The 19,055-nt window shown below is 41.9% G+C and overlaps 3 protein-coding genes across 3 annotated transcripts in view; 1 reads left to right on the top strand and 2 right to left on the bottom strand.

Annotated features, from left to right (window-relative positions):
- The window catches only part of CDC5L (cell division cycle 5 like), a 35,107-nt gene extending 27,891 nt beyond the window's left edge, over positions 1-7,216 (bottom strand). Inside the window, exons 1-7 of the mRNA XM_080390324.1 lie at positions 7,053-7,216; positions 4,717-4,820; positions 3,676-3,837; positions 2,707-2,834; positions 1,790-1,889; positions 1,316-1,534; positions 23-167 (exon numbers count right to left, since the gene is read on the bottom strand). Coding sequence (XP_080246450.1) covers positions 23-167; positions 1,316-1,534; positions 1,790-1,889; positions 2,707-2,834; positions 3,676-3,837; positions 4,717-4,820; positions 7,053-7,097 — 903 coding nt within the window. The 5' untranslated portion in view covers positions 7,098-7,216. The remainder of the gene's footprint in view (positions 1-22; positions 168-1,315; positions 1,535-1,789; positions 1,890-2,706; positions 2,835-3,675; positions 3,838-4,716; positions 4,821-7,052) is intronic.
- Positions 7,217-10,183: 2,967 nt separating this feature from the next.
- LOC308064971 (uncharacterized protein) lies at positions 10,184-14,441 on the bottom strand. The gene is made up of 4 exons (XM_080390325.1): positions 14,289-14,441; positions 13,447-14,076; positions 12,122-12,808; positions 10,184-11,770 (listed from the first exon to the last, which is right to left on the bottom strand). Exons 1-4 carry the CDS (start codon positions 14,329-14,331, stop codon positions 10,326-10,328), a joined length of 2,805 nt encoding a protein of 934 aa, XP_080246451.1. The 5' UTR covers positions 14,332-14,441; the 3' UTR covers positions 10,184-10,325.
- A 2,597-nt stretch (positions 14,442-17,038) lies between these two features.
- LOC308064975 (opsin-5-like) overlaps positions 17,039-19,055 on the top strand; it is a 35,629-nt gene continuing 33,612 nt past the window's right edge. Inside the window, exon 1 of the mRNA XM_080390336.1 lies at positions 17,039-18,456. The gene's annotated coding sequence lies outside the window, so the exon portion shown is untranslated. The remainder of the gene's footprint in view (positions 18,457-19,055) is intronic.

Genomic DNA, 19,055 nt, shown 5'->3' with positions numbered 1-19,055 from the left:
CTTTAATCAATGAATAGCTTACCTGAGGAGCTGGAAGCACTAGTTTACTTCTTTTTTTGGTAAATTCTGACACTCCACTGGTCTGTAGAATAGCTGAAGGCAAGTCTGACTCTTTTTTCCGTTTCATATGTTGCTTGTCTTTTTTGCGTTCTCTTCCCTCCTTTTCACTGTCATTATGGATGAGAGAGTAATTTTAGAACACACAGAACAGCTACACAGTAAACTAAACAAGCAGAGTAGAAAAGGTTGTATCCTGATCAAAGGCTGGACATGAGGAAATGAAACATGTACCAGGAAGAGCAACCACCTTGTAGTGCAGAAACTAAGTGGTTAGATACGGTCTGCAGGTCTCACAGCAGAACCTACAAGGCAGTATAATGCTTCTAAACTATGGAATTAAGCAACAGGTGGTTGCTTCAGCTACAATTGACAGTGTCACTGGAGCAAGAAGAAAAATGTCAGTCTGATAATCTAGACAGCAAGAATCAGATGTGAACAGTCCCTTTTTCTCCAGCAGCTGCTAAGGGAAGATGAACGTTTTCTGTGGGATACGGAAACCAATTTCTCTTCAGTATTTAACAAAAATGGCATTTATTTAAAATAGCAGTGGAGTCAGCCTGTGAAATCATAAGCTTCAGTTTGAAGCTCCTGCCAGACCCTCTGAACTAAGAGCCATACAGAAAGAATCAATTAGATCGCAAGCTAATAAACCAAATCATTATGTAGTATCAGACCTCCACCCTCAGTAAAAAGCAGTTGGCAGAAGTAGTGGGAAATGTAATTCCACAATTAAATATGTACCATACTGCTCAAGATGAAGATGGGCATTTAATTTCTCAACTGCATGTTTTGGGATTTTCTGGAGGGAAGGGGAGAAATTAAGCATTTAAGGAGATTCTACTTCAGAACAATTCCATCAAAAGCAATACTACAAGTAAAATCTACTCCTGTAAGCAGTCTTAATGTTATTACTTGGAGAAAGGACTGCAAATACACAAGCAGTCTACTTGTACTTGGTACAAAACCATCTACTGCTACTAAGAAAACGAACCTCAAAAAACTTACCATTTCCATTTAAAGAGCAAGTATGTGCATGAGGAACTTTATTCTCATGGGAAAAAAAGGCAACTAGATCTTTAGAAAGATTAAAAAATACAGGGGACTGAAAAGGCAGAAGCAAACTGCACTACTATCTGTCCCACTGAAAATACTGTATTTCAAACATTTCCAAGACTTAACACTTATACATATATGGTTTGTTTGTTTGGGTCGTTTTTCCAAATGTACTGTTACCTCATTAATAAAACACACTTACGATCTTAATTCTCCATCCAGGTCTTGCTGACGTAGCTTCCTGAAATCTGCATCCAGGGTCTGGTAGTTTTCCTCTGATGTATCATAAAACCCAGGGGCAGGCTTCTTCTCAAATGGAATTTCTGCGTTATAATCCACACCTCTCTTCTTTTTTCTTTTCTTCTGGATCTCAATTCCAGCAGCCCGAAGTTCTCGTCTTTTCTGGAGAGCAGCAAGACGTCTAAAGAAACAGTAACACTATGTGACCTAAAGTACACACCTATAGACGGCTCCTAAGATTTGGTACTACCTTAATCAGTTGCTGCTGAGATAGGGCTGCACATACGTATTCAAAAAAGAATGAAGCCCTTGCCACAAATGACTACCAAACAGTCTGACTCTGCAATGACTTCATGCTTTGCCTCACTTTATGCACTGTAAATGCTCCAGGGTGAACAAAAGCAGTCCGAATATATAAAACTAAAAATAAGTTTACCTAGCTTCTTCCAGTTGCTTCTCTCTTGCTTTTCTTTTGGCCTTCTTTCCCTGCGTATTAGCCAGACGAGCTCTAGCTTCAGACAGCATTTCAAGTTCATCTACAATAGTACAGATAAATACACCTATGAATTTGCACTTACAGATGGAAGTAAGGAGAAAAGTGACAGTAAGAGCAGAAAGCAATCTTTAAAAGCTGAATGAATCAATGTTTTCCCAGGAATTCTGCATGATCGCTAAACTAGTTTTCTCCAAGTAGCTCCAATACATTTTCTAAATCATTGGCCAGATGACATGAAGACACTTAAGAAAAAAATGCCTAACTGCAAAATATTCAAACTGACCACACTAATGAAATTGCAATTTCATTTACATCTTCAGCTGAGAGTACTATGTTACCGAACTTGTTAATTTCATTTATATCCAGACCCAAAAGCGCTGTGAACCTGTGACTGTTCAAAAACACCACTGGTCCATTAATGGAATTTTAGCAATCTTCATTATTTCAGTTCATAATATTGCTATTTGCAAGGCAAAAAGTCATGTAGTTCTCCTGCGCTTCCACACAGATTCATCTGGGATGTATGAGCTAATGAGGAAAGATGAAGATACAGAAATAAGAATGCAAACAAGCAGAGCAGTTGCCAAAGCAAAGACAGTCAGTCATGGTAAGAGATGACGAACAGATAAGCAGGCAGAAAACACACCAAGAAAAGGAAAAGTAAACTGAAAAAGTGTAACTGACTGACCAGACACAGAAATAAGACAAAACCTGTAAGAAAAAAATGATCAGGGAACAGCAGGGGAAAAAAAAAAAAAAAAAAAGACAAAAGAAACCCAGGGTACAGAGGCTGTGTAAAAGGAAAACCAAAGAGATCAGATTTCTGCCAAAAAATGGTAAACAACCTCCCATCTTACCTTCGTCCATGTCAATAGGATCTGGCCTGGCTGGTTTGGTTTCTGGATTTGGATCAATTTCTCCAGGTTTAAGTTTCCGAGGATCATCAGCAGTTTCTTCCTCATTGTCTCTCTGAGCAGCTTTGTCCCTAAAACCACATTGCATGTATGTCACAACTGGCTCTTTGAGTTCCCCCAGACTCATAAGAACCACCCCTTAAATGCCCCTAAAGACTGGTCAAAGAACTTAACCTTGTACTATGCACCACACGTTAAACTTCTTACACAGTTACTGCAGGAAAGATTCATGAACATGGTAGTCATGATCTTAAATTGAGACAAGAGAGAGAAGCCAACATAGTATTACAACAATAAAATATTATATAAAATACAACATTGACAAAGCTAATAGCAGTGAACTCTCCTCAGATAATCTGTAACAGTAAGAACAGGAATTCAAGCAGTGTAACAAAACAATTGAGTTTCCCATTATGCTTTTATACTCAACCAATCACACCAGAATTAAGAAAGCTCAGAAGGGAAAATAGCACTTTCCTTCTCATGGCCTGAAGAAACCCTCTGTAGCACACAGAGATGACAGCTGCACATTCAGCCATTTCAACATGTGTTTTATGTCTTGTCTTTTTTCTTCTTTGTCACATACCCATTTATGTTGATCAGCCAATCAAAAAATACCCAAATAAACCTGAAATGGAAGCCTATCAAGAGCATCAATCTTGACATTCCCCTAGCCAGAATGACCAGAAGCAAGAAAATATACACCTATCTCTGTTCAAGCTTGCTCTCCAGGTTCCAGAAACAACTTCTTTCAAGCTAGGCATTGAATGTTCCTTAAGGATTTGCTTACAAAAGGACTTGGTCAACTTGAGACCATCATACTTCAGCACCATGGGAGAAAGAAACAACACATCACTACAACAGACTTCGCAGACGTTCCCGTTATACACCACTAGCAAAACAGCAACTCACAGCAGAAATTCATAGTGTTCCAAACACTGTGCAGCGGTTCTTCCAATAATTGGGGCAATGGTTCTCCACTGTGTTGGCATTAGCTTGGCCAGGTGCAGCAATTTCTCCTCCTCTTCCCGTGACCACTCTGTCTTTTTGATGCTTGGGTCTAGCCACTCATACCTGTTAAAAAGTGAAAAACTTAAGGATGACAGATCCAAGCTATCCATTGACTTGTCTTCAATTAATTCAGAACAGTGTTTACCCCAATCATCACAATGAGATTTCAAAATCTTTTCATGCATATTTCATACCATTTTTTTTCTGTACAAAAGAATGTTACTCCATAGTATTTTTATGACATATGTATTTCAGCTTTAAAACACACTATTTTCCATACAGATACTGCCTCTTCTTCCTTTCCTCATCTCTATTCTGGCAGGGTAAGGAGTCACAAAATTAATCCAGAAAAAGAAAGGTACCAGAAATTACAGATTTGTTTGGTCTGGATCGTTCAACAGTTACCTTACTAATCTTTAACTGTGCCAGTACTGCTACCTTTACACAGAAGTATTCTAATAAATACGTGCAGCTCAGTACTCAAGAAACTAACTCTGATATATGTATTTGCATTAGTTTTAAGCTTCCAAATTTTTATATAAAATTAAATTCCACAGTGCAATTTCTAAAAATTTATCCTCAAGCCAAACTCTCGTTATGAAAAATGAGAAAATTAAAAAAGTAAGAGAGATTACTATCTTACAGTTTTACTTTCTTGGTAATGCTTATGATTGTTATGTTGATTAAAACGTGTAAATATGGGGGAAAAATCATGTATACAATTTTAAGTGATCCTGCATTCGCTAACACTGCAGTCACTGGCAAAGAGAATATCTGGCTACTTTTGTTGAATTACTTTCAAGCAACAGGAATTCGAAATATCACAATAACAGAACTCAAACAATCTTAAAACTATTGTTCCTCTGTGGACATCAATTAATCTGTGGTAATTTCTAAATTCCTGCTGATCTCACGTTCCCAGACACGGCACTTCTCACTTACCATCTGGCTTTGCACTGCTTTGCTGATTTTCTATGCAATAAAGAGGCAATACGAGACCACTGGTTTTTGCCATATTTCATCACAGCTGCTTTGAGAATTTCATCCTTAAAAAGAAGAAACCAACAAACTGTTATGAATTGCAAAAACTTGCAAAACAGAAACTCAGCTCAGGCAGAGGAGAACACAGCAGATTTCATCTAATGGGCCGACCCACTAGAAACAGCACAGCACTGTTACTTCTTTTCCACATCTCATTCTCAAGATTAATGAGGATTTGTATTTCAAAGGCCAATCAAATCCACAAAGATTAAAGGAAAAAGACACGTGACAATTACTGTGACTAACTTCACAGACCCGACAGAACTTCCAAAACTGCTTTCAATGCCCTCTAAAGCACAGTCTTTAAAGGCTCTCTATGTCTTCCTTGAAGGACAGCAATAAAGAGGTAAGGAAGTGTTTGTCTGGTAATGACACAACATTGGGGAAAAAACCACCAGAAATAATATATATCTCTGGGTGGCTTGTTTTAAATAATACCATATAATTATCATAATGAATCACTTTAATGTTCAGAATGTCCAAAAGTGATGATCCCAAAGATTATAAAATCAGGGAGGTATGTGTAAATTTAAAGGATTCAGCTTGGGAGCCAGGTTGTTCATACACTTCGAAGTATGTACTGAGATTTGATCAAAAGCTACAGGTCCTATCAACTGTCTGTCAACCCATCCGTCCATCCCTCCCTCCCTCTCCTCCCCCCAGATAAATGGGTTATTTCTGGTTTCCTCACAGGTCAGAAAGTAGTGTTTTAAACACATCAAAACTATTCTTGCAGCCTTGTCAAACACAGATGTTCCTCTTCTGTATCCAGTAAGTACTTGTAGCTGTGTTCAGAATCTGTTCAGCTGTACCATGCAGATGCTAGTCATCAAGGACAGATACTCTGTCTAGCACAGACATCTCTCAGAGCCGACAGCAGCTTTAACTGTAAGCTGATGACAAGCTCTAGCCTGAGCCAGCAATCACAATTTATGTAATTTCTATTAAAAAAAAATCCTCTTGTGTTTTAAAATTTACTTGGTGTTATATGGCATGCAGTAGCCATAGTGATGACATAAGCAGGCTTTTTCACAAGTAATCAGTCTTTTTACAAACGACCAGACATCAACTGGTTCCATTTTCTGTATTTCTAATGCTGTATGTATAATCAAAACGTTGATCAAAAAAATAGCACCAAAGAGAGCTATTTCATCTCTGGCACACAGAAACTGGTAAAACAATGATCTATTTAATGCATTACTGTTACTCTTAACAGTCGCTAAAACTAGTCAATTATGGAAGCTCGCAAGGATGGGATAAGCACACAGTGGTTCTTCTGCTTTCTGCTGACCACCCCCAACTCAGCTACCTCCTGCCACACAGCTGTTCTGTCACATGTGGTTAAAAGCACATACAGCACACAATATGTATACCTTCTGTTATTTTTTCCTCATTGCTTTCTGGAACTATGTACATGCCTAGTGTTCGCAGTATACAGTGGCAGAGGTTGGGTACATTTTACAGTGTTGGGTACATCATTTTGCTTTAAACATGCAACTAATAAAACTCACATCCTTGATTTATCATGTTCTTTTCTTTTTCATGATCGCTTGCAGTTCCAAAAGCACGTGTGGGCAAAAATGGGAGGGCTTTGGGTTTTGGTGGGGACTCCCCCCCCCCCCCTTTTTTGGAACAACAGATAAATTTCTGTGTACAAAACACCGCGGGCTGCAAGTGATGAGCCCACACCCATCTTCACCATTGCCACATTTAGAACGGTCTTCAAGGGCAAGAGATTTCAGCAGCCTCATACCCCTAGCGAATAAGAAACCTGCCTATGCAGTGAAAGACACAGTCCAGTCTGCAAAAGGGACACCTCTGAAGACAACAGGGCCCACGCACACCCTCCGGGTGCTGTGGGGATGGTTTCTGCAGGAGGGAGAGCCTCCACACACGCGTGGCCCACCCCCCCGCGCTTCTCCACATGCAGCCTTCAGGAGAAACGACAGCGATGTGTTTCAGGCCTGGCCCAGGCTGCTGAGGAACCGAGCCCGGCAGCGCCACAGCGCCTGCACAGGCCTAACCCTCTACAGCCCCCGCCAGAGAGGGACCAATATCCCCATCTCCCCCCCCCGCCGTTACAAGACACCCCGCTAGATGACATCCCCCCCACCGCGCCTGCGCGCCGCGACCCCACTACCAGCGCCTGCGCACTGGCGCAGGGCAGGCCGCCCCCCCCAGCCCCCGAGGCCCCAGCCCTTGGGGGGGGGCGGAGGAATTACAGAGACCACTCTCACCTCGGTGTTCCGCCACACGCCGCCTTTAATCATAATCCGCGGCATCTTGGCGGCGGAGGGGTTCGAAGCCCTGCAGAGAAGAAGCGGGGAAGCGCAGGCTGCGCCGCTCGCCTCAGCGGGGCCTGCCCTCAGCCCGCGCAGGCGCTCTCCGCCCTGAGGGTGCGCGCTCTGCGCAGGCGCGCGGCGGCAAGGGTAGGGGGGCGGAGGGGTGGGGGGGCGGAGGCGGCTGGCGCAGGCGCACTGCGGCCACGGAACGGAGGGGGCGGGGGGGGGCAGGGGCCGTGCGCAGGCGCACTGCGGCCAGGGCCAGGGAACGGAGGGGAGGGGGCTGCAGCTGCCGTGCGCAGGCGCAGCCTCGGCGGCCCCGCGCCTCCTCGGGGGGGAGGGGCGGTTCAAGGAGGCGCTCTGCCCTGCTCTGACCACGGTAAAGGCAGCGTTCATCCAAGGGGGATGAACAAACGGGGAAGGAAGGGGACAGCAGAAGCGATTCGGGTTTCACCAACGCTACATTTACAGTGTGGTTAATCTTGAGAAAAACACCTGCTTTTGCTGTAGCCCAAAAGGAAATTGAAGCATATAGTAATGTACAGTTTAAAAATAAACACATAAATAAATCCTATTTCCTTCCTTCTGCTGCAAATAAACCTTTTTGGTGGTGAACCATACTGCAGCACCGTCTGATTCACCTATACACATTTACTTCACGTTTAGCTTTTATTCATTTATTCAGCAGCTGCATAGCAAATAAACTGCCACCTATTTGCTCGAGTTGTCATTAGTGTAATTGCCTGCTACATTGTACTGCTTTATCCAAATCCATAATGTGTTCGTAAAGAAAATTAAGAAAATATTTCTTGGTTGAAATAGAAAACTTCATAGTATGATTTAGGAAAGGCTTTGATTTTTTTTTTTTTAAACTCTGCAAAAATAAAAAAATATACCTTTAGCTACCAATAAAAAAAAAAATAGAAAGAAAATAAAAACCAGCCCATGTCCTTATTTTTAAACAAGTATGCCTGCACATTTATATTTCTCTGATTTGTCAGAATCAGAATTCCAGCCCCTAGAAATGCAGTGAATTGCATAAGGAACAGAGAGGAAACCTCAGGAGTCATGAAACACTATTTATTTTTATTAGAGGCAATGACCTGGATACAAACTCATTAAGGTCCAACTGAAAACATCTTCTGTTGTTCTTCCTTACAACTAAAAGAAATTCACACTGTTTACAAAGCCTTTTTAAAGCTTTCATCAATTGATTTATCCCTCTTAAATTGGGCTCCCTTCTTCATCACTGTACACCATACTTTCAGACAATTACTCTCCCAGATTTAGCTTTCCTAGTCTCATCTGATATATAGGCTTACAATTCTCTTCATTTTTGTTTCCTCTTTGTACCTGTTCTTTGGAGTTTTTCTTCAAATAAATTATCAGTTGTACAGTAATGCAGGGAAAAATTCCTCCATGCTTGTATAACACTGTTGCCCAGAAGTAATTTTCTTTATTTGTATCAGGATAAGGTTCTTCTTTCTCGCAAATGTATCAGGTGGCTACTCAATCATTCACTTATTCCCAAACGGTGACCTCCCTTGCAGTAAAAACATCTCTAAACACCAGGGGTCAGATATATAGTTGTCTGATTTTAGTGCAACTACAAAGAACTAGATCACTTAAATAGCTTTGCTGAGCTGGCCTTAAAAACACACAGCAATTATGATTTTCAATCCGCTCTTGGAAAGCTGCATTCCAAATCACAGAATGGCTGCAAGCCTTCTGGTCATCTAGTCCAAGCTCTGCTCAAGCAGGGCCACAAAGAGCTTGGTTGCCCAGGCCCACATCCAGATGGCTTTTGAGTATCTCCAAAGTGGGAGACTCCCCTATGTCCTTGGACAGTCAATTCCAACCTGCCTCCTACGTTACCAGAAAGCCTCTGCAAAATATGAGCTGTGTTTATAAACAAAAGGGACAGGTAGCACCAGCCCTTTGCACTGTCCTTCCTCAGCTCAAGAGGGTAACACCACTGTTAACAGTAACACTGAACATGGAACAGTCAGCAACATCCACACGCAGCTCTGTGTAACTCTCTAAAACAATTTTTTTGTCTAGATTTGACCATAAAGTGGAAGAAGCATCCACCTGTCTTCACCGCACCAGGTAACAGCTGCTGTTTGGCACAAGTGGTCCTTATAGGTGGTATTTTAGAAACCAGTAAAGCTCTTAAAGAAAATACATTTTACAGTTCAAGATACTGCTAAGGTTTTCCATGTAACTAAGTAGCATTTGCAATGTATCAGCAAGACGTTAAACTAACATAAGTTCCTTGAAAAGTATTATATTGTCTATTTTCAGAAACAAAGAGAACAGTGACTACCAGCTTGAGAAAAGGAATTTCATACTAGATTAACATCAGGTATTTACTTAAAACTGAAGATTAATTTATCAATTCTCAGTATAAAATATATGATTAAGGACATAACTATTTCCATCAGATTACTCAAAGAATTATCAGAAGTACAGACAAGAGAACTGCCTAATAAAGAAAAGACGTTCATATCCCAATTACCCAGCAATGATGCAAATCTTCTGTTCCTGAAATTTTGTGAGATACTATTTTTTTTTCCTCTCACAAGTATTGCAAGAGAACCTGGGATCAGGGAATGCAACTTTCAGCAGATGGGACGTACCATGAAGCCTCCAAACACAATTTTTAAATGAAAAGTTATTACTATACAATGTAACGTGCACCTCCTTCCCTCCCTTTAAACATTGTGTCAGTTAGACAAGAGTTACTTTGGGTTTTTTAAATTCATTTTTTACAAGAAAAGAAGTGGCACTGTTTAAACTGATGAACACTACCCAAATTATAACTGACCTCATGCTATTATGAAGCTACTCGGGCATGAAAAAGTTCCTCCATATCTTCTCTAGCAGAGTCGGTGCTAAACCTGAAGCTCTCAGCAGAACCTGGAGCAAACTAGTACCCCGAGTTACCCTGAGTTTCACGCTGGGCCAAAACACTGGATGCACCCATGGTCAGCCATTGCTCTGGGGACAACAGCAATGAACAAATTCAAGACATGCAAATCTCTCCAGAATCACATGCCAACTTGCAATTTTGAAGCTTATGTTGCTGCTTATGCTTTTGCAGACATTTTTTGGTAGGCAGTGTCACATCAGACTTTTCACACTTGGATTTTTTTTTGTGTGCTTCTACATGCTTTTGGAAAGCACGTTTATCTACCGTAGAAAATTTACACCTCTTGAAGCGCAACTTTAGTGAGTCAGTAAGTGCCTCTTCAGGTGGCTAGATGTGCGGAAAGCAACAGCACACTGACTACACTTGAATGGCTTCTCCCCTGTATGAATTCTCAAATGTAGCTTCAAGTTTCCATTGCGGGCTGTGCAATAGCCACACACTTCACAAGTATGTATTTTGAAAGGTAGCAGCTTTTGTTCACAGAGCCAGCCAGTAGATGAGCTTTCCTCAGAAGAGTGTGAGGCCAGATGCTTTTTCAAGGACAACCATTTGTTTGTTGAATAGTCACAGCTCCGACACTTTAAATACCCTATATTAAAATGTGTCACACTGTGTCTTCTCAGGTGACTGGAAGTACGAAACAACTTCTGACAAACACCACAGCTGTAAGGTTTCTCACCTGTGTGAGTTCTTACATGTACTTCAAGGTTGCCTAAAACATAAGTAGCATACTCACACTCTGCACACTGATAGAATTGTGGCTGACTTTGTGCTAGCAAATAATTTTCTTTGCCCCTTCGGACATCTGGCTGTAGTCCACAGACTTCTGAACCATGCAAGGAATGGATGCCGTTTGAACCTTCCAAGAAAGCGAAATCTCTTTCTGGACACAGGCTGATTTTACGACACAATTCAAGATTCTCTAAGCTGTTATCTACATAGAAGCTATGGCCAAACTCATATCCATCCTTTATGTGGGTAACACTGTGTTTCTGCAAATGGTTTGATGTTTTAAATGTCTTATTGCATTCTTTACACACAAAGGGCCTTCCATCTGTATGTATTTCTAGGTGCAGCTTAAAGTCACTATGAACAGCGGTAGCATAGTTGCAGTGCTGGCACTTGTACGTTTTGAATGTAGACAAATTTAAAGGCCACACATCCTTTAAGTTTTCCACAAATTTATGATATGCATTATCATCTTGAACTTGTGAATGACAAGCCTTGGAGTCAAAGAGATGTCCCTCTTTGGAAATGATAGCATCTGTGTTGTATGAGTTCAGAGGAGCTTCTGATTTATTGCCGATAACAGGTAAGCTGCTGCTTCCATGGCTGTTTTCAGGGAATTTCTTTCCAGAGCACATTTTCTTATTGTCCCACACATCATCTGCCCGCTCAAATTCTACTTCAGAAGCCAGCATTCCCCCATTGAGACAATTTTCCTTACCAGAAAGAGACAGAGAAACACAGTCCTTAGAATCACTGTCAGATTCACATATTTTGCTTTTATGATATTCATTGCTCCGATTTGTATAACTATTAGCAGTAGCCTTAAACTGTTCATGACATTTCTTATGAAAGCTGAGACGTCCTCTCGTATAAAACACTATGTTACACTCACCACATGTGTAATTCTTTAAAGGTCTTTGAGTTCTCTTTCTTCCACCTAGGTGGAGTTGCTGCTCTTGGCATGTTTCCTTGCCAGCACATAATCTTCTGTGTCTGTTTAACCCCGTGGTGCCTGTGAATTCAAACTGGCAGAACTCACAGGAATACAGTTTAGTCCCAGTATGCACATAGCTATGCCTTACCATGCTTGCATAATACAACGAAAAAAAGGTGCAAAACCTGCACTGGTACAGCTTATACCCAGCATGCCAATACATGTGATTTAACAGATAGGATAAGCTAACACAGGAGTAATCGCACTGAGGACACTGGTAAGGTGGCCTCTCTTTATGTCCCTTCATGTGATGAATAAAAATCCTAGGCTTTGATGAAGCAAAGAAACAAATTTTGCAAGAAAAACTAATCGGCACACCCAGAGGTGTAAAGTCCCGTTCAATTCTGATGAAAAATTTCTCATACTTACTTTCTTTTTTCTTGGTGTCAGATTTTCTCTCTTTGGATCTTCTCTGTCTAACTTTTCTCGCATTTATTCTATTTTTTCTTGCCTTTTGCAACGTAGTGATTTTCTTGCGAAATTTAAGGCGATTCTTAAGGTTGACAGAAAAGAGAAAGATTCTTTTACAAAAGTAGGATTTGTGTATTTTCTTATATTTATGAGCTGAATAAATATGTTTCTTTAGATGTGTCGTGCTTTTACATACAGAATTACAAAGCCTGCACTTCAAATTCAACCTTTCATTCTTATTTAAAGAACAAGATGCTTTAGAAAGACGTTTGATGGTCACACTATTACTTAGGCATGCCAAACCTTCCTGCTGGCTTTGGAATTCTTTTGGGCTTGCATGAGGAGAAACAACTTTTTGTTTCCGGTATCTTTTCTTAGCACGTGGCCTTAATGTCTCACAAATATGCTCTCCAGTAGTATTTGATGCAGCAGAAGGGGAAGTGTTTGCCTCCAGTTTCCCTACATCTTTTAGCAGTTCTTCTGAATTAGGAGAACATCCATTAAGAAGTGGAGCAGAACAATTATAGGTAAATTTCGGTTCTTCTTTCAAGCCATGTTCCAAAAGAGAACTCAGAGTTTCATCTTCATATTTGCTTCCCTTTATGTTATTAGCTTCATTTTCTCCATTCTTTGAAGAATCAGGATCTACATGGGGATAAAAAGTCACATACATGCCATTTCATACAATCACCAATGTTCATGATTAATTGGTATTAACAATCCCAAACCGTCTAATGACTTGCTTGCTCTTCACTCTTTCCTTAATATTTTCTTATCTCCACTTCTTTCCTAATGTTTCTCTCAATGCTTCCCACCCCCACATTTAAATGTTTTAAGAAGAGGAATCTTAGTTATGAGCCTGCTTCTTCCCACTTTCTTCTTTCATTCAAAGCTCTGAATTTCACAGGAGAAGGCTGCATCCCCTGGTTTTTGATGAAACAGCTTTATGCCAGAATTACTGTGAAAGTATTGCCACTAGACTTTGCTAGGACTCCAATCTCACAAGTACGATGCTCCTTCTGATTTCTTCTTTGTATTTCATTTTTTCCCACATGAGGCACCACCGTTTTGCAAACTGGAGCAGAACGAAACAGTACCAACTTATTGTAGTTTCACTACTTTTCAGAGAAGTCTGTGAAAGAACTAAGCATACTCCAGCTAATGTTCTCTTTCTGCTGCATAATCTACGCTGAAATGCCTACTCTAAAATAAGTGGTTGGCATTCTTTCCATACACTTTCCCACCCATTTAAAAAACTTGCACTAGTCTTATTAACAACTTACCTTCCATTTTAACAACTGCCTCCGTCTCCTTGTGGATTTCTGGTTGTGTCTCTTGACCACCATCAGAAAGAACACTTGCAACACTGACAAGTTCCTCTTCGTGTTGGGATACCACTGTCAAAGTCAGCTGTCCGCTTGTCCCAATGGTATCATCTCTGCCCTCACTGTCAGCAGAGGAGAGAGGCAGCCGAATCTGAAAGCCATCATCACTATCACATTTTTCTCCGTCACTGGTTTTGTTTACCTCTGTAAGCTGTGTTTTGCAAGACAATGTAGGCAACATGTCATTTTGCCTATATTTATCTGTGTCTGCATCACAGTGGTCACTTAACAGATCAAAATGGTTGTTACATGCACTCTCAGCAACCCAAGGTTCTTCAGAGTATTTCACACTACAATCCTTATTTGAAGCAGGCTTGTTTTCTTCCAAAATGCTTAAACCATCACTGTCATTTGCAGGTGTCACATCACTTTTGAGGAAAACCCTATTGTTTAGGTGACCCTCCTGCTTGCTCTCCTTCCTCAGCTCTGGAAGGCTGGCTGCTTGCTCCTCAGCCTCCGCCCAGAGAAAGTCATCATCGCTCAGCACTAAGATAGTGATCGGGAGAACGATTTCAAAGACATTCGACTCTGAGGACAGGAAAAATGAGATTATTAAGGCTATTTTCAAAATATCTCAACTACTCGCAGGCCGCCCGACACCCCGCCGGGCCTACGTGCCACTGCGCGTGCGCACACCTGCCCCGCCGCCGCGCGGACGGGATAGGTACGGAGTCCCCCTGCGCCTTCCCCCGGCCCGCTCAGAGCCCCGCCAGATCCCCACCAGGAAAACGGGCACCTACCGCTGTCGTCGGCCAGCTCCGAGCTCCCCTGTTTCACTGACATGTCCCGACACGGCCGGCCGGCTCCCTGCTCGCAAGAAACCACGCTCTCCGGGCCGCAGCGGCGCCGCGCGATCACCCTCCGGGGGTGGGGAGAAAGTGGGGGCGGTGCGCACAGCTGCTGCCTCCTGATTGGAGGGAGCGGCGGGGGGCGTGGCCTGAGGAGGCGGGCGGGGTCTGACCCGACCTGAGGTAACTGCGCGGGCGGTGGGAGCCCGGCGTTTCGGTGTAAGTGGTTTAAAAATCAATTTACTCACCCATTACCTACCCCTACCCATTACCTACACACACGGCCAGCCACACAGGTAAACTCGGACAGAAAACGTAAAGCACTCGCACAAATATGAGTGGTAGAGATGGCCTGATCCTGTGCCTCTTCACTGCCTGCTCACAGTGGGATTCTGCTAATGGAATGAGCATACATACATATATATATGTATGTGCATACTAATTGTAGAGTAATGAAGCTGGGTTGATTAGCATTGATAATATACAACTGTGGGCTGGCTTCAGGGTTGTCGGGTTGGTGATGTAGATAAGGTGCAGCTGTAGCTGTTCTGTTAAAAGGGAGCAGTCAAGGAAGAGAGGGGGGGAAGAAGCTGAGAGGAGAGAATGCAAGCCCTGGATGAGGAGAAGGCAGCAGAGGGACTGGTATGAAGAGTATGTTGGTATGAGATGGTAAAAGACCTTGTTGCAGCTGGCTAGTTTGGAGAGTGCTGTGACACCTACTATATATATGTACACACAGTATAGATCATTGCAATAGCTGGTGTTGTGCTCAAGGTCTTGTTTACGGGCAAAGAAACAAGCACACTTCATATCAATCAATAAATATCAAATTGATATACATATATATATCAAGCCAAGAATTTATTGTTTGCACAGCTGATATCTTAACAGCTTAATTCAAGAATCATTATTAGTCTAGATCTAATTATTAGGGGGAAAAAAAGAATAAAATGGTGTTTAGAATACTTGTGGAAAAGAAATCTCAGTAATAGCAATTCAATTAAAACTCTAAAATATGTACTTAGTTTCTCTCACCTTTTCTTGGTGTTATGCTCACCTTTTCATTGTTTAAGTTTTTGACAGTGAGGAGAATAACACCTGAATTGTCATCCTCAAGTCTTTCATTAATAAGAATATGATGTAGATGTTGCTGGTTTCTTTTTCTTGTAGTCGTGGACTTTCATGTTCAGCCCCCATACTGAACAGTCCATAAGCTGTGAGTTACAAAATTAGTCCTAATTTCATGGTAATTTCCCAATTCATTGAGGCAAGTATCCACCTTGTAGTCCATAAAGTGGAAACATGCCTATATTTGGTCCTTTTCCTGACATGGTGTACTTCAAGAGTCTATGTTTTGTCTGAGTTATAATTGATCTGCCTCCTATGATATAACACCAGTCTTCTAAGGTCCATACTGGCACCACTCCTTCACACAAAATGAGCTGTTTCCATTCTTAGTGAGGGCATATGATCATATGCCATAGCTTGTTGCTTCTTCCCCTGGTTTTGTGATACTGTGGCTCCCTACATCCAGAGTGGCTGCAAATTACAAACAAAATGGGTATGCTGGAAAATTATTATGCAGGTACCTACGCTAATTTCATTTTCAGAGCTAACGGGGCTTTGAATCTGGTTCAGATTCCCAGTCCTGGTTTTTCATTAACAGCTTGGTTAAGGGCTTACAATTTCTGCAAACATGAGTATAAAATCTCTAGGAAAGTTAAATAGTCCCAAAGAAGATCTTAACTCACGGAAATTTGTATGTGCAGGGAGCTTTCCTCTAGACAAAGGACACTTTGCTGTAACAGCCCCAACAAGCCCAGAATGAAATGGCCTGCCTTAGGGAGGGGCAGGAGAAGGGTGAGCACATAACCAGGAAAATGTGGGAAGCTAAGTGTGTGTAAAACAAATTTAATTGATTATGATTTATTTTTCTGTAAAATCAGATCATAACTAATAATGATTATACTCTTAAGATTTGTATTATACTGACAGTAGGTTCTGTGTTTGGCTGATGCCTCAGCTATAGCCCTGCAGTGTCGCAGCGCTGACTGTGCCTGGCCACAGACCCACTAATACGGACCCTGACCCTGATCTGTGGGCTCCCTACCTCGCCTGGCCTCAGGCCTGCCTCAGCACCACGGACTTGCTTGTCTGTTGCTGGGCTGTACCTGATCCTGGCAACCCTCATGGGGCCCGATCCTGACCATGACTTGCTGACTTGTGTTCCCAACCTGACCTTGGATCTGCCCCATCACCATGATATGAAGAAATAGTGCGAAACAGGGACAATAAACATCGATTGTGATTGTATACCTCTGCTCAAGGAGTGTAGGTGTGGTGATTGGTCACATAACCATATAGTTTTAAGGAAATAACTAATGAAAGAAAGAGTCTGTTCTTCTTCCTCTAACAAAGGGGGCTATTTACAAAAAGGATGAGAAACATTCCAATGTTATCTAGAGGGAGCGCTAAATCTCCTTGCTAAAGAAAACTAGATGTCCGTCAAGGACATGAATTAGCTGCAAACTTGCAGGACCACCACATTCCGGGCAAAGGACTGATAAGCTAATTAACATACGAAATGAGAGTAGGCACGGTTTAGGTAATGAATATGTATAGGCATTAATTGAATATCTATTTGTTTCATTGTATAAATATGAGATGGTTCATCACTTCCGGTGTGCATGACTTTGACCCAGCGCTGCCAAATAAAGATAACCTCCGCTCACTCGAATATTGGTAACTGATTCTTCAAATCAACCATTTGTCTGATGACCTTGTCTTATTGCAACAGGCACTGCTAAAAGGTTTGTCCCCATCTTTCTTGTACACCTCCTTTAAGTACTGAAAGGCTGCAATAAGGTCTCCCCGGAGCCTTCTCTTCTCCAGGCTGAACCGCCCCAACGCTCTCAGCCTGTCTTCATAGGAGAGGGGCTCCAGCCCTCTGTTCATCTTGGTGGCCTCCTCTGGACTTGCTCCAACAGGTCCATGACCTTCCTACGTTGGAAACCCCAGAGCTGGATGCAGCGCTGCAGAGGGGGTCTCACGAGAGCAGAGCAGAGGGGCAGAATCACTCCCTCGATTCTGAAAACATAAATAAACTCGTGATTGTGTACAATAAAACAACATTTGCTTGCATCAAGCAGCATCCTGTCTCTCCATCACAGCACCTTGACCTGCCAGCCACGCTGCTGGTGATGCAGCCCAGTGTACAGTTGGCTTGCCTGCTGCAAGTGCACATTGCTGGCTCATGTCCAGCTTTTCATCCACCAGTACCTCCAAAACCTTCTCAGCAGGCTGCTCCCAATCCTTCCATCCCCCAGCTTGTATTGATGCCAGGGGCTGCCCTGACCCAGGTGCAGAACCCTGCACTTGGCCTCATTGAACATCATGAGGTTCTAGATGCCTTTTTAAAAAAAATAAGATAGCTTTTCCTAAAGGCAAGATTTCAGCCTCCTTTTAATAGAAGCTAACATGAAACTCCAGGATTGTTAGAATGAGTAACCAAAATCCCGTCTTTCTCCTGCCGTTGTAGGTAGAAACACTGGTTTACTTAGTGAAATTCAGATGGCATAGTTACATCTTCAAATAAAGTGGCAAAACCACTAGGCAGGAGCATTGTTAAAACCCTCCTAATTGGGGATATTAAATTAGGCAAAGATGAGATGAATATTGGCTTCTGTGTTTCACCTCTCACAGAATTTGGGAATCTTTTCTGGAGTTAGAAGACTTGGAGTTGATACCCCAAGCTGGGTGAAGCAGATGCTGGTGAGCAGGATGTCTTGCCTAGCCTTTTTCCTGTCATAGCAATCCATAGGACATCGTTCTTCTTGTTCCTCCTGTGCAAAAAGAAGTAATAAACCAAACAAAAAAAAGTGTCCTCCTGCAAGAACCGTCTGAACTTCCTCCACGAGAGGGCTCTATGGCCCTGGGTTTGCTCTGAAACGCTCTGCAATGAAGGTGCCTGAAAATCCACCAGATCAAGCATAATCCTGTCCTGTTTATCTGGTTCAGAACATCTCTTATGGAAAGAGGTGACAGACAACATCTGAATTTCAAGTAGAATTAAGGGGAGAAGTACATCATCTCTGTTGTTATTATCGAAGCTAACGGAAAGGTAATATCCCACACATTTGTTGTTCCCATTCCATAGGTGACTTTGAAAACACACAAACCCCAGCTATTTTAGAGACTAAACTGCAAGAAACCCGTTGTGAACAGGATTTGTTTTTTGACTGAGAGTCATACCTGAATTCTCAGTGATGTATACACTGATTTGTTGTAGTGATTTATGCCTCAGCCGTTTGGTTTGCTGAATCTTTTTTTCCTGAGCTAGTCCCAAATTTGCATTTTGTAAGTGCAGGGGTTAACAGCTGAGAAGGATGTCACAACTCAGACAGCTGGTGTTTCTTGTAATCTGTGTCTGCATCTGAGGAAATGCTTAACTGGGAATGTTTTAGTTGTTTGTATATTCTCACTGGAAGGAGATTACTATTTGTTTCCATTCTTTTTTAAAGCATAAACTTTTAAACAATCTTATCTGAAAAATATCTCACCCCTCCAAAAAAAAACAAACCTGCGAAACCGTGAAAACTCTACAAGGCTATAAATGAGAAGCCTTTTTTCTTGAAAGTGAGTATTTCCACCCTTAAAGTAACAAACTATAACTTGCAGCCTAGTACTCCTTGGTACTATCATCCAGCAAACAGAGTGAGC

This window comes from Falco punctatus (assembly GCF_963210335.1).
Source record: "Falco punctatus genome assembly, chromosome: 5".
In the NCBI taxonomy this organism is placed as follows: Eukaryota; Metazoa; Chordata; class Aves; order Falconiformes; family Falconidae; genus Falco; species Falco punctatus.
This window is presented reverse-complemented; position numbering and strand designations above follow the sequence as displayed.

Coding starts and splice junctions, on each gene's coding strand:
- LOC308064971 (XM_080390325.1), bottom strand. CDS start 14,331: ATGTCAGTGAAACAGGGGAGCTCGGAGCTGGCCGACGACAGCG. Junction 12,809..13,446: donor GGCAGTTGTTAAAATGGAAG/GTAAGTTGTTAA, acceptor ATCCCCATGTAG/ATCCTGATTCTTCAAAGAAT. Junction 11,771..12,121: donor TGACACCAAGAAAAAAGAAA/GTAAGTATGAGA, acceptor TTGAATTCACAG/GCACCACGGGGTTAAACAGA.